Genomic DNA, 15,886 nt, shown 5'->3' with positions numbered 1-15,886 from the left:
AGGCCCTCAGTATGTTTATCATAATCACAAAAGCAAAATAAACCAGTTTCTTAATCATATGTCTCTTTAGCTATAAATTACAATATTATTAAGACTTAGCCAAAAGGAAAGATTTATAAACTATAAAGAATTTTACCTCATGCAAAATTGTCATTTCTTTAATAAGACGTTAACTATTTTTTCTGAGGCCCTCAAGTACATACAAATCCAAAATGTGGCCCTACAAAGGGTTTGAGTTTGAGACCACTGGTCTAGGGGATTCTGGAGGTGGTTTGGGGGGCTCACCATAACCTATAAGGGAGCTGTAGGGAGGAGAAGACATGGCACCCTTTTTGTGAAGTTCACAGCAGTGCCCTGTAAGGTACCCCACTATTTAGGTGGCATGTCTGGGTGTGCAGTCCATCACTTTGCAGACCCCTCCCACGTCCAACATGGCTAAGTTCTAGGCGTTTTGGACTTGGATGGAAAGTTGGACGAAAATGTGGTATAAAGATAGGCGATTTAGTGGCTTGAACGATCAGATCGGCAGGACATATAATTTGATGATTTTCGAAACGAAAAAAAAGTTGGACGTATCTTTCGAAAATGTGTCTTAAGCTTGTTTTTTTGTTTGTTTTTTTTACTTTGAACAACTTGCGAGATGGACGTAAACTGACTTAGACATCCCTTTCGATTATGGCCCTCTATGGGTATATTTTGCCTCTAGATCTTACATTAATTTTTGAAAAGGGACATTACTCCATTTGAAAACTGATTTGGGTAAAGTATATATCAAATTTTCACTTATTTGTGTGAGTATATTTTCCAAATTGTATAGTGTATGCCCCAATCCTAGCCATACCACCACCTCCCCAAAATGTAAATTTATATATGTAAGAGTAGTACACTGGCAATTTACTATTTCCACAAATCTATTGTGTGTGTGAAAATACCTTTGCAAACATCCCCTTAAATTATCTTCTTTTCATTAGGAAACTCTTGGAAAGCATGTGCAGGATCTGCAGCTGAGTCACCTTTCACATTACATGAACCAAAACATATTGAGTCTGAAAAAAATTTCTGGACTTGCTAGGCTACAGACACCTTGCTGGCTGTGAAACACAAAGGATTCTGTCTAAAGATTTAAAGTGACAGTGCACTTGGCAGTGTCCATACCGGGTTCCATGGACATCACCCACATATGAGATTATGATGCCTGCTTGTCCTCAGAGAATCCATATTTTCCTATTGCAAAAACTTTTGACAATGTTTACAGTTAATTAAGTTGTCCATTAATGTGGAGGTTAACATAGTTTCAGTCAGATTGCCCAAATCCAAAACCTGCTCAGCTCTATTTTGCTGTTGATCAAGATGGCAATCTAGACTCTGCGATCTCTAAAACTTCTATTAGATATTTTCAAAACCTCTCTCAAGGAGTGCTAAGTCTGGAATAGGGAAAATTCAAAATAAGCAGATTCTGTGCAAAGTCTGTTTTCTTCTCTCTTACATTAATCAGATCTTTAAAGAAAATATGAGAACTATTCAAGCTAAATTATCTCTCTACAGTAAAAGTAACCACTCGAGTAGTCGGCTTTTTCAATTTAGTTGAATGCTTTTTAGTTTGTAATTGCACCAACGCTAAGTTTTGAGATGAAAAATTTACTTGTGGAGCTAAGACTTTAGCCAAGTCTGCTGTGGCCTCCCAGTTTACGTCCAAGGTAACTACCACAGAGCGGGTTTGCAAACATTTGAAGTAACAATTGTGGCAACTGAGATATGGCTCCTCCTCCCACATTTGCTACCATAGCCAAATGAAAGTTTAAGGGACTCCCCCAGCCATCACCAAATCTCTGCCTGCTTCAGCAGCAGCAACTGCTGTTGTCTGTCAAGCCTCCAAACACCAGGCCCTCCAAGCTGATCGCCACTCTCTTCCCCAAACCCCCCAGAGTCTTCCATCAAAGGTGCAGGGGGGTCACTAGGACTAGTGAACTCTATGCACAAGATTGCAGCAGAGCTGGAAGATCAGGGCTAAGAGTAACATGTGGCCCAAGGGAACCTCAGGTACTCCCATTCCACAAGGCACTTCCAGCAAGCCACTTCCTAATCTGTGAGGTTGAGTTCCTGAGCCCTGGGCCCGATGAAATAGGGGTTGCTGGCTGAGAGTTCTGCAAGCCGACTCCCTACCTGTCTACCTCCAAGGATAAAAAATGGCTTTCCCCAGATCTACCTTTATTCTGACTTCCTTCAGGAATGTTTTCAAAAACTTTGCTATGCTATTTAACCATACACCTGGAACCAACTGTCCGAGTCAGTACATCAATCTCTGACCCTGGCAGTATTCAAATCCAGGCTAAAACCCCATTTTTTTGAGGTTGCTTTTAACTCCTAACCCCCACCCCCTTGTAAAGCACCCATGCCTGAGAAACTCCCTGACCCCCTACTTGTCCTTTCTGTCTGTTTGAGAGTGTGTGACACAGTGGTTAAAGCTACAGCCTTAGCACCCTGATGTTGTGGGTTCAAACCCACGCTGCTCCTTGTGACCCTGGGCAAGTCACTTAATCTCACCATTACACCAAGTACATGAGACAGATTGTGAGCCTGCCGGGACAGACAGGGAAAAATGCTTGTGTATCTGAATAAATTAATGTAAACCATTCTGAGCTCCCTTGGGAGAATGATATAGAAAATTGAATAAATAAGATGTAAGCTCTACTGCGAAGGGACCATTTCTTAAATGTTTTAATATATAGCACTGCTTAAGTCTGGAGACACTACAGAAATTTAGTAGTAGTTGTACCATTTACTCTGGCAAATCCAGTATCCAAAGTTTTAACTACATACTGAGTAAAATTATTTTCTCTTTTTTTTTTTTTAATGTACTACTTTTAATTTCATAGCATGTCTTATCCACTGGTTTTGAACCCAGTCCTCAGGGACCACAGGGCCAGCCAGGTTTTCAGGATATCTGCAATGAATATACATGAAATAGATTTGCATAAAGGCAGTGAATGCAAAACCTCATATGCATATTCACTGTGAATATCCTGAAAACCCAACTGACCAGGTGGTCACGGAAGACTGAGTTCAAAACCACTGCTCCAGTTTTTGTATTTATTTGAAAGAATAAGAACAATTGATTTGCATTTACCTGTTCCACTCCACCCAGGATTTTACAGACCTCATATCTCTCTCCCTAGCTGAAGAACCCTGGCTCTGTCTTTAGCATTCAAAGTAAAGCCTCATTTGCGTCTGGCTTCTCTTCCTTCACAGTACATATTTGTCTTTCCAAATTGATTCAGCAGGGGCACTAGAGCCTTTGTACAAAGCATATAATTTGCTAAGCAAGCTAAATAGCCTCAATGTGCATAAGCTTTATCTTCAGTGGCTCCTCAAAGTCAATTGCTGGAAGCTGCATTTGAACACTAATTACTCTGTTTTGAATGATCAAATAGGGAGAGGAGGAGAGAGTAACGGAATCTTTGTTATTTATGAAAATTTAGAAACAGATTTTTTTTTTTTTTAAACAATGACTACATAAGTATGGAAATGTATACAACACTGACCTCTAGTGTTATTTAGAAGAAAAATGTTTTGCAGTTGGCTTCCATTAGGCAATAGTGCCATGAATCTTTATAATATAAATGAAAAAAAGAAATAAAAAAATAAAAAAATAAATTATCACCCCTGATAAATGTGAATTAACTTCCCTTGGTCCAGCCACAACACTGGCAAACCCACAGAATGATCTCTCCCTCCCCCCTCCCAAGATTTGATATGCAGGAACCCGATTTCCAGACAATGAGATTTTTCTTCCTGCACTCCCCTCCACACCCACACACACTGGGCTCTGAATACTGCCTCTCCAGCATTCTATTCTAAGCCTCAGGGGGCAAAAGCCATGCCCATAAAGTCAGCTCATTGTCTTCCACATGGCAGTGAAGATAACTGCTGCTACTATCGCCAAGCCAGACTCTTTCCCCCTCCCCCCACCTTCCTCCACCTTTTACAAAAGCCCAGAAGAGGTTTTTAGCTCCAGCTGGTGCACTGAATGCTCAACGCTGCTCTGACAGTCAGTTCCTATAAGCGTCAAAGCAGCGCAGAGCATTCAGCGCACTGGCTGGTGCTAAAAACATCTTCCACACTTTTGTAAAAATGTTCCATGGCGTAACTAGGCTGACAAGCTGCACAAGTAATTTTCCATAAATATGTTATAGTGACATAGTAAATAACAGCAACATGGTCTTACCTGTTAAATTTTCCTTTTTCGAGACCAACCAGACCAGTCAAGACTACGTGGGTTATGCCCAACAGCAATTGAAACAAAAACTAATGAGCTGCAAATTCTGCGCTATAAAAGGCACCATGCAGCTGCAGCTCAGCATTATTTCTGTAACACAGCAAACGTGGACTACTCCAAACACCACCACCACCCCACCAACAATAAATGTTATCTATATGAAGGAAAGAATACAGAGCTCCCCTAATCTCAGAGCATCTAGCAAGGATCCCTTTTCTGGCTACAGGACAGAGCCTTTGAATTAGTCTGGACTCAAGGAAAGAAAATTAGCATGCGAGATCAAAATTTTTGTTTTTTCATTCTAGTCGGCCCAATCCAGAAAAGCATGAGATATAGCAAAAGGAACCCTTACATCAAGTGATAAGACATTTCTGCAGCCAAAACCCCCAACTCCAAAAGCCTCTTCTCTAGTTTCTACATACAACCTGTAAAATTTGACAAAGGAGTGTAAAGACCAAGTAGCAGCCCTACAAATGTCTCCAAGGCAGTCAGAGCTACTGAACAAAATGGCCATGAACAGACCCTTGGGGAACTCCACTAAACATTTACTCTCTTCTCAGAGTATGTAGTCATCTGTTAACTTATCTGTTAATTTTCTTTCTTTGAATGCAATCAGACCTGTATAGAAGATATGGTTATGGCTGTCAGAAAGTAGACAGAGATCAATAAGCTGCAAGCTCAGTCTGTGCTACAAAAAACATACCCTGCAGCCACAGCTCAGCAGTTTTCTACAGAATGACATGGAAAAATCTGACCCTGTCCCCGTGGGATCTATCTTCAATCCTGGCCCATCCCTGCCCCATCCTTGCAAGCTCTGAGCTTATCTGCACAAGCCTCAAACACTCAAGGCTTGTGCAGATGAGGACAGAGCTTGCAGGGATGGGGCAGGGACAAGGCCAGAACTCACAGGAAGGGACTGGGATGGAGACAGATCCCACAGGGATGGGGACAAATTTGTCTCCATGTCATTCTTTACTTTTAACAAAGCAAATATGGTCTACCCCAACAACAAAGATTGCTATACTAAAATACGGAGATAAAATACAAGGCTTCAGGGCTTTATAGTATTATCATAATCCATGAAAGTGACTCCAGTTCCTTATTCCCTCTTAACACTATTAACAAGAGATCTTCATGCAAAATACAGAAGTGAAAAAACAATTGTTTGTTTAGCAAACTTATACAGGACTGCCACCTAATGGAGAAAACTTAGAAAGCATTAACTACAACAATTTATATTTCTTCAGTCTGTTCAAGAGTTGAAAGGTACACTTTATACCCAGAAAAAGATAAAACTGAAGCCTATTTGAAAGATATGACAGAAGCATACATCTCCATAACAGACACCTAGGAGTGCTTGACAGTTTCCTGGGGAAAGGAAAGGGACATATCACCTCATGCACATGACAAACTCCGATCTAGGGAAAACAGGACTCTACTAATTTGTGCTTTACACTAGTGTTTCTCAAACTCGGTATGCAGGCAACCTGTTGAGGGTACGCGGGCTGACCGCTGCCTGGGATCTCTCCCTGCCTGCCCTGCCGATTCCACCCTGCCACCCCCTGTCCCCCTGCAAGCTCCATTCAATTATCCCCTGCCACAACTCTGGGTAAGGAAGGGCCAGGTGCATGTAGCGATTGTACGCCGCCAGCCCACAAGCCTCCCCCCCTTCCCCGACGTCAATTGGGAAGGGCCTGAGGCGTCTGAGCCAGAGACTTCCTTAGGAAGGAGCCTAAGGAAGTCCTTGATTGGATCAGACGCCTCAGGCTTCTCCCAAGCCAATCAGGGCCTTATGCCCCTCCCCGTGCATCATATGTCAGGGGAGGGCTTTTTTCTTTTATTGGGCAGATATTTTGCATGTGTAATACACGCAAAATATCTGTGCCATTAAAAAAAATTGAAAAATAAAAAGAACACCCCACCCTGCAGAAGCCCTGACAGCAGTGACAGGAGGCTGCTGCTCCTGTCACTACTGTCAAGGCTCTACTCAGACTCAATCACTCACTGAGCAATTGAGTCAGTGAGTTTGCATGCAAATGATTTGCACCTCTATGCAAATCATTTGCATGCAAACTTGATAGTGAATCAATCGCTGTTTGAAAATCGGCAAGAAAATCGGCCAACAGCATTTGAGTCGCTATCTTTAGTGAATCTAGGCCTAAGTGTTCACAGAAACTTTGGTACAGAGACACATAAGCTGGAACTGGTTCTTCCATAGAAACGCACTGACCAATTTTCAGGGGGGGGGGGGTGGATGAGTTAGGAGTTTATTTCTTTGATATTCACATGTCTGACCTGGCTCATTTTGGGGTCTGATGCATCTTTTCAGTCCCCCCCCCCCATGCCAAATTTGTTCTTATTCTGTTAATTTTTTGAATGGATATTTGACCTCATAAATAAGCTTCTAATGGTTATTGTGTTTCAGATAAAAGGCACACATTTCCTTACTTAAATTTCTATGGGGAAAAAAAAGCCATTTAAAAAACAAAACAAAAACTGGACAAGAAAAAGGTCCCGGGTGGTATTTTTTACCCATGTCATGGACTCACACTAGTTCACCAGCCCTGGATGATGAAAGATGAGGCTAAGCTCAAGGCTCCCTCCATTTCCCTCATGTGCGTTGTGGCACATGATATACAGACTCTTTCGCCAGTAATTTGGCACAAATTTTACATAAATTTTGCGCTCTCACCGCCTGAGGAGTCCATCCCAGTTGATTGGGAACAATGTTGTTTTTTTTTGGGGGGGGAGGGGAGTTTGAGGCAGATAGCTTTTGAAAAAAAGATTGTTTGAAATCCAAGATGGCCACCACCAGTAAAATCACATCAAACACAGAAAAAGGGGGTCTGGAGGTAGGAGACCTGAACCCTAATCCCAGAATCCATCAAATTTGGGATTTTTTGACCCACCCCTATTCTCCCATAGGAATCAATAAGGTTTTACTCACAGTTAACATAGTAACATGATGGTCAAATGACCCATCCACTCTGCCTATCCGCAGTAACCATTCTCTCTTCCTCTCTCTATAAGATCCCATGTGCCTATCCCAGGCTTTCTTGAAATCAGACACAGTCTCTGTCTCCATCATCTCTACCGGGAGACTGTTCCAAGCATCTACCACCCTTTCTGTAAAAAAGTATTTCCTTTGATTACTCCTGAGCTTATCACCTCTTAACTTCATCCTATGCCCTCTCATTCCACAGCTTCCTTTCAAAAGAAAGAGACTCGACTCATGCGCATTTACAGCTGAAAAGGTGGAAAGGGCTTTTCTGCCTCATATACCTCCTGAGACTCTCCAAAACCATGGAATCTTTGGGCTGCAAGCTGGTCCGACACCGACCTCCACCCCGAGGGACCTCAAAGCATTGTAGGGGGTGGTTAAATATGCAGCTGGTGCCCTGATACCCCAAGGGTTCTTATATAGGGTGCCCACATCCTGCGCTCAAGCCACTGAGAAACTCAAAAGGCAAACCAGCTCACAGGGGAACAGATCCCAAGCCCAGAAGAAACACAGCAAGCTGGCTCTCCAGGTCCACCCGAAGGCTTGCCCTGTAGAGTTGCAGTCCAACACAATGGAACCCGTGTCCTTTCCCAGGCAGAGAATCCCCAAGAATGGGGTCTCATGGCACCAAAGCCTCAGAAACAATGAACTAAATACAAGAAAGAAAAAAACCCAAACAACTATGCAGAGCAGATCAGTTCGCTTGCAGAAGAAATACTGGAGGGTATACTGGGCTCCGCTTCCATATGAGGAGGTGCTCAAAGTTGTAAGTATTCTCACTTCTCTGCAAGTCCAGGTCGTAGGTATGGATTAATTACTACATGTACAGAATCCACGGTAAATGTAACAGAATTAAAATTTCTTTTGCAATACCATGAACTCCAAGTTAATCTCTGACTTTCCCTACACTTCTTTATAACTAAGGATTCTCTGTGCTTATTGTATGCTTTTTGGCTCCACCAAGTGGCCATTCCACGTAAATAATATTTCTATTAGTATTGATCCTGAATCTACTCAAGATTCTAGAGCTCTTTTTCCAAGGATAGATGTTTGTTTCTTTTTAAAAAAGGGTCTTGTCATTTAATTATTTTTTTTCCTTCATTTGCACCTTTGCTTTATTTGCTTTTCCAATACTTGTTTTGGTTCTGAATGCTAAACCTTTTTAGCCATCTTTTGGAACATGCTGGTCTTGAGCTATTATAAACAAGACATGAAGCCTTTAATTTAAGGATTTGAACAAAAATATTGAATCAAACATTTTATATTATGTTTCATCAGACCATGTATTTATTTATTGTGCATGCATAGGTATGTTTAGTAGAGGCCATGCAACAATATTCGGAATTATATTCTACTTATGTTTTCATAAAAGTATGATGACTATACTTACACACAGATTGTATAGTTTAAAAAACTGTAGAAATCTCCCTTGATAAAACCCTGAATAGGGCAAAAATTTCTGGCCATGGTTAGGAGTGCATATGAATATGGAATCATGATGGTGCAAATGGAACCGCTACTTAACATTTATGAACAGGCTTTAATATAAGAATTTCATTGATGTTTTGAGAAAATAATCTTTGAAAGAAATTCTTTTGAGTATGATGATGAATGTAGTCCCTTTCCAAAAGTAAGTCTTCAGGAAAGTTAGATGGCAGTTTGTTTCTTTCTTTCTTTTTAGGACTGTTTTATATGATCACCTATAAGGAGCTTGAATTTACAGAATTGAAAAATGTATTAATGATTTTTTAATAAGATTGTTATTTAGTCTGTAATGCATGATGTATGTCCTTTTGGTGTTCACCATCATTCTGCTCTACCCAGTGGCGTAGCAAGGGTGAGCGGTGACCGGGGTGGTAGCACCCCTTCCCCGCCCTCTTCTCCGTCCCACCCACCCCCACCGCCACATGTGTGCCCCTTCCCTTCCGCCATACCTCTAACTTTCCCAGCACAAGCAGCATCACCAACTTGCAGCCTGTGTCGTCATTAGCTCTCCCTCTGACATCACTTGCGAGACTCAGGAGAGCAGACACTGGCGCGAGCAGCAGGTTGGAGTTGCTGCTCATGCCAGGGAAGAGCTAGAGGTGTGGTGGGGCGGAAATGAAGGCACGCAGCAAGAGGAGGAGTGGGAAGGAGCAGGGGAGGCAGAGAGGAGGAGGAGTGCCTACAACCATACAAAGGTGGCACCTGGGGCCTATTTACAAGTACTGTGTACACGACTGACCTAAGCAGCAGACAGAGAGGGGTTTATAAAATACCGAGTGGAGTGGCTAGATGTGAATTGCTTTTTTACTCTTTCTAAAAATCTAGGACTAAGAGGCATGCAATGAAGCTACTAAATAGTGGATTTAAAACATTTCTTCACTCAACATATAATTAAACTTTGGAATTCATTGCTGGAGAATGAGGTGAAAGCAGTTAGCTTAGCAGGTTTTTAAAAAAGATTTGGATAATCTCATAAAAGTAAAGTCCATAAGTGATTATTAAGATGGACTTGGGAAATCCACTGCTTATTCTTAGGATAAACAGCATAACATCTGTTTTACTCTTGGGTAATTGTCAAGTACCTGTTAACTTGGTGGACCATTGTTGGCAATAGGATACTGGGCTTCATGAATCTTCAAGATTGTCCCAATGTGGAAACATATGTTCACAGAGGTGGAGAAATATATTCTACTCTTTATTTATAATAAAAAAGGCAGAAAAGCAACTCACCTTTTTAAAAATTCTTCCATTTGGCTGAATTTCATCTTCTTCACTTAAAACTTCCCGCATTCCCAGGAGGTTCTGATGTCTGAACTTGATTTTTGCATACGCAAAAATTTTGTCAAGTGTATCACACCCAGGGTATAAGATGGAAACTAAGCTGTGCAGGCCGGTCACTGAACGGTACGGGCTTCCAGGTTGGTCATTGACAGGCTGCGCTTTTACTTGCTTCGCCTTCTTCAACCGCCATGCTGCCCCAGAGAGAAAGTACCATGGAATAAAAGTCACAGCAGTATACAATGATATAAGGAGATGAATGAAGAATAGGATGACAGGATGGAGCTCTTCCTTCAGCTCCATTTCAGCAGTTTGTGATGTTCCCACACTGCTTCAAATGTAGTCTAGACCTGAAACAATTCAAAACAAAAATAATAAATATGTTAGAAAGTTATATTTTTTGTTATTTAGGTCACTTTAGAAAGCCACTTGATTGCTATTTGCTAGTTAAGAGTAAATGAGTAGAATGAGCAGTTTTCTCAGCTAGTGTGCATGGCAAACACTTTAGCTACATAAGGCTTCAGGAGATAGAGAAGCCATTCAATGGATCTGTACAAAAGCATTTAACTTTGGCCTCCTGTGAAGTAAAGTGGCATGGAGCAGAGGCATGGCCTAGTGGTTAGAGCTGCTGCCTCAGCACCCTGAGGCTGAGGGTTCAATCCCAGCACCACTCCCTGTGACCTTGGGAAAGTCACTTAACCCTCCATTGCCCAGGTACCATAACTAGATGGTGAGCCTGCTGGGACAGACAGGAAAAATACTTGATTTAAAACAACAAAAAGTTGTACACTGCCCTGAATTCTCCAAGATAGCATGGTATAAATATCAATAAACAAAGAAGAGGAGTTGTAAAATGTGTATGCATAAGGATATTCAAAGACAAGTGTGCAGCAGCAACACCTGTTTTTGTAAAAAATGCATTCAAACAAACTAACATTCCTTGGGACTCACGCAGAAAGCATTACTGCAGGTTTTAACATTGTCAAACTGCAGTTTTACTGGCTAAGCTATGCAGGAAAGGTTTCCACGCAGATGTTAACTTACATGAAATCCTTACTGCAACTATATGAAAATACATGGTAATATGTCATTATAGGTTTTGCAATCATGCAATAAGTTTTTTCCTGTACATTGGGCGCAGGAACTTATTCAGCCCCCAACCTGTATTAAGGACTGGTTAAGACAGGGATCTCAAAATCCCTCCTTGAGGGCCGGAATCCAGTCGGGTTTTCAGGATTTCCCCAATGAATATGCATTGAAAGCAGTGCATTGGAGAAATCCTGAAAACCTGACTGGATTGCAGCCCTCAAGGAGGGACTTTGACACCCCTGAGTTAAGAGGACTGGGTGTCTACTGGCATCCCCTCTCACACTCCAACCCAACCATACAGGCCCAGATTGCTTTCTGCAACACCCTCCCCCCCTTCACATTACAAAAAAAGTGCCTCGGTAGTCTAATGATCCCCTTTCCCCTGATATTTAAACACAAAAACAAACAAAACAACAAAATTATTGCCCCCAATAGTCTAGTGTCCCCATCCCATTCCTCCACCTCCCTTCCTAAAAATGTACTGGTAGTCTAATGGCATGAACCAAGCCCCCATCCTTCCCCAATATTTGGAACAAAAACATACCAACCTTGCTCTAGTAGCCTAGTGGCTCCCTCCCCCTGCCAAAAAAAGTCCCTGGTATTTAGTGACGCCCATCCATCCATCCAATATCATGAAAAAGCCCCCCCCCCCCCCCCCCCGATTGTCACTCCCCTCTCCTCTTGCTCAGGCTCCCCCAAGTTTTAAATGAGGAAGGAGCTATGTCCATTTCCTCCTGCTTCAGGTATTATCATCATCTTCAAAATGGCAGCAGGGCAGGGCCAATCTTCTTTATAAGGAAATTTCTCCATTATATGGCAGGCTGGCCTCACCCAGAATGCATTGTACTTTTGACAACAGTGTCTGAGGCAACAGCTAGACCTAACTCCTAACTCTCTTAAAAAGGTATGGAGTCACAGGTTGGGGGTGGACGCCCTTAGATACCAGGGATTTTTTGGAAGCAGGAGGGAAGGGGTCACTGGGCTACTGGGGCAAGGATTTTTTTTTTTTTTTTTAATATCAGGGAAAGGGGTTGCGTCAGGAGGGGGGAGGTACTAGAATACCAGCCAATTTTTTAGGAAGAGATAGGGAAGGTAAAGGGGGGGAAATCCCCAAACTTAAAAAAAATAAAAATAAACTTGCCTCAGTAAATATTGGGATGGGGAGGGGGGTCAAGAGGGACATCAGTGCTGATGACCACTGGAAAATTTTTTTTGTCACCTTTCTTGTCAGTGCATGAAACAATTGCCACTCATTCACCGATAGGAAGGGTAGCATTTTGCTACTGTGCTTTTAACGCAATAATAATTGGCATGCTCATTGCTTATAGCATGCCATCTTAGTTTTGAGCAAAGTTTTACCAGTACAGCCATGTGCTATGCCAGTTCTACTGCAAGACTTTGTGAATTGGCTCCTTTGTGGGATGAAGGCTAAATTATCAGAAAAATCCTGGCCACTGGAAATCGCCATCATTTATCAATGAGGTAAGTTATTAGAGAATGACACGATGACTGTTACCCACAATTTGGATTTGCTAGGATTAAGGATCCAGTATACTAATCATGACAGGTTTTATATATGTAAAATGCTCACAACCTTGCAATACCAACTTGTCCAGCCTACCCTGCACAAACTAATTCTAATCTTCAAAATAAAGGGAACAACCTCTATTCTCCTATACCTGAACCCAGTGCATCAAAAAGACTGAGTAGACTTTTGAGGAGCTACTGATTGAGGCTTTTGAGAGCATTGCTGTCTTTGCTTCTTCTGAGGAGGCTGTCTAGAAACAGATTGTTTAGCAGTGCAACGCCTCTGATATGAATAAGACAGCTTAGTTGATTGCCTTGAAATGAAAGATTTAGCCTTTGGTTTAACCAAAGAGTCCCTACTAGTTTCATGCAATGTTAACTTTTGTGTAGCTACTTCAAGCTTCAAAGGAATCCCCAAACAGCTCATCTCTCAAACATGGAATATTGGCTAATCAATCATTAAGGATCATAAAATCAATCCAGCTGAAAAATCAAACTACAGATCTGTTGCCAATATTCCATTTTTAGCTAAATTAACAGAGACGGTCGTATTCAATCAGGTTTCAGAATTCATAGGAAAAACAAATATTCTACATCCAAATCAGACAGGCTTTAGGCAGTACTGAACACTCACTAATAGGCATGTCAACTGTCATTCATTACCACCTAGATCATCACAAATCTGTAATTCTATTCTCACTTGACCTCTCTTCTGCATTCGATACTGTGGACCATAACCTCTTGCTTCATCGGGTCGAAGCTACTGGTATTACTGATCATGGTTTTCCTCTTACTAACCATTCTGTCAGGGTTTCCTTCAACAATACTACCTCAGAACAATTTCTGCAAACTATGGAATCTTCCAAGGGTCTTTCCTCTCACCGCTCCTTTTCAATTTCTTGCCCAGTTGATGACATTGACAATCCATTATGCTTACTGCATTCGCCTATGTGGACGACATCCAGCTTTTACATCCTGTAGATTTTGAAAACCTTTTGGAAGTTCAATCTATCACCAAGAAACTCAAACAATGGCTTGACATCAATAGGCTGGCTCTCAATGTCAACAAGTCAAAGGTAATGATATTCCCATGGAAAGAAAGACTTAATTGCAACCCCTTCATCTCTCTTAAATGTATTACTCTTCAGACTGTCATCACTATTAAAATTCTGGAAGTCATATTCGATTAGAGACTGTCATATCATGCCCATATCAGTAGTGTAGTTAATCAACATTCTTTAGATTATTTCAGATTCGTTCAGTTTATAAATGGCTAGAACCAAAATTGCTAAACATATTGATCCACTCATTGGTCATCTCTAGAATTGATTATTTAACGCCCTATTTCAGGGTATTGTCCAAAAGGACATTAGACGCCTTCAATTAATCCAGAATGCTTCTATTAAAATTATAATGAAAGCAAAGAAATTTAATCACGTTTCACCGCTTTTCAAAAAATCTCATTGGCTCCCGGTGTAACACCGAATAAACTATAAAATATGTCTGTTAACTCTTAAATCACTGTTGTTCAAAGCCCCAGTCTTCATTGACAAGGTCCTGATCCCTTATTTTCCTACCAGAACACTTTGATCCAGTGATCAACACTTCCTTCACTCAAAAATATCAATACCTGTAGACCAGGGGTGTCCAATGTCGGTCCTCGAGGGCTGCACTCCAGTCGGGTTTTCAGGATTTCCCCAATGAATATGCATTGAAAGCAGTGCATGCATGCATATTCATTGGGGAAATCCTGAAAACCCGACTGGACTGCGGCCCTCGAGGACCGACATTGGACACCCCTGCTGTAGACAATACATTTTTTCAGTTACGGCTCAGCAGTTGTGGAATGCCTTACCTATTTATATAAGGGATGAGAGACATATAGATAGATTCAAGAGCAAGTTAAAATGCTTTCTTTACAAAGATGCTTTGCTCCGTTAGATCCCTTAGTTAAGACCACACACTTTATTTTAGATACCTGTTTTTTAGCCCATCTCAAGATCTCTGATTTCTTCTAACCCCTCCTTTTGTTGCTTCCCCTAATTGTCTTATTTACTAATCAACCATTGTATTTCTATCCCTGCCTTTCCTAATGGTTCTGTCAGTCTCATAAGTCTAGTCAGTAGCATTTGTATTTTTTCTTATACATTGTAAATAATTTTAGTATTGTACATCGCCTTGAAGCTATGATTAGGCGATTAATCAAATTTTTAGATAAACTTGAATGTCCATGTTAGAAACTCTTAGCCAAGCCAGGCGTCTCATAGCAACCGACATCGCCGATGCTCTGGAAGACATCTTAAGTGCATCATGGGCTGACCTTGCTATATATTGTCTAGTCTATTTCAGAGTAGATATAATCTGCTGATATTGTGCAAGGTGTTGCAAAGGAATATACTGGTCAAAATTAGGTAGCTGTTTGACTAACTGTTTCAAATAACAGGAAAAATAAAAATTGTAAGTATCCCATTAGCCAGTATGGTATTTTGGTAGCATCTATGTCCAAATTTGTCCAGAGTCCGGAGGTGCCGAAACGTAAACCTTAGTCGTAGAAGATTTAAGGGTAAATTTTACTACCAATGGCTGATGCTGAAGCTGTGGCCTATTAAATCCTGGACAAGCAATAATTTTATATACAGAATCAAGCTTTTTTGGAGCCACCACAATGGTTAAAGGCGTTTCCCCAATTCATAACCAAAGTCTCTTTGAGAATGCCATGAAGTGGTAGCTTGAGGAGTTCTTTGGGAGGTTCATCATAATCCAAGGCCTCCAGATACTCTGCACTATGAGAAGTATCAGTTTACAGTTTAACAGGCAGAGTTTTGCCTAACTGCCTGATGTATCTTGTGAAAGAAAGTCTTTTTGGAGATTTTCTCCAAGGAGGTGATTTCAATGGAGACTGTTGTGAAGAAAGACTATATGACTCAGGCTACATGACTCAGGATCAGACAAAGTAGGTGAACAGTCTGAGAAAGAACGTAAATCTGAATCATAAAGAAGGTTTGGAGACAGAGAACGTCAAGCACGATGTCCTTGAGAAGTTTTCCGACGAGGATCGATGAATCTCGTTTATGCTTCAATGCTTGGGAGCGACGAGAATACCTTGAAGAGGATGTTCGATGAGATGATCTGGAACAATGATGCAACGAATGATGACTGGATGGTAAACATCGTCGAGAAGAGGAATGATGATGTCCCATAAAAAATTGATGCTCTACCGCACAACTGGC

At 41.3% G+C, this 15,886-nt stretch overlaps 1 protein-coding gene across 1 annotated transcript in view; it reads right to left on the bottom strand.

Moving 5' to 3' along the window:
• ACSL3 (acyl-CoA synthetase long chain family member 3) overlaps positions 1-15,886 on the bottom strand; it is a 192,159-nt gene that overhangs the window by 115,303 nt on the left and 60,970 nt on the right. The window contains exon 2 of the mRNA XM_033957807.1: positions 9,993-10,390. Within this exon, the coding sequence (XP_033813698.1) occupies positions 9,993-10,343 (351 nt within the window). The 5' untranslated portion in view covers positions 10,344-10,390. The remainder of the gene's footprint in view (positions 1-9,992; positions 10,391-15,886) is intronic.

The sequence above is a fragment of the Geotrypetes seraphini genome, chromosome 9 (assembly GCF_902459505.1).
Source record: "Geotrypetes seraphini chromosome 9, aGeoSer1.1, whole genome shotgun sequence".
Lineage (NCBI taxonomy): Eukaryota > Metazoa > Chordata > Amphibia > Gymnophiona > Dermophiidae > Geotrypetes > Geotrypetes seraphini.
The sequence above is the reverse complement of the archived record's forward strand: the minus strand, read 5'-3'. Positions and strand labels throughout refer to the sequence as shown.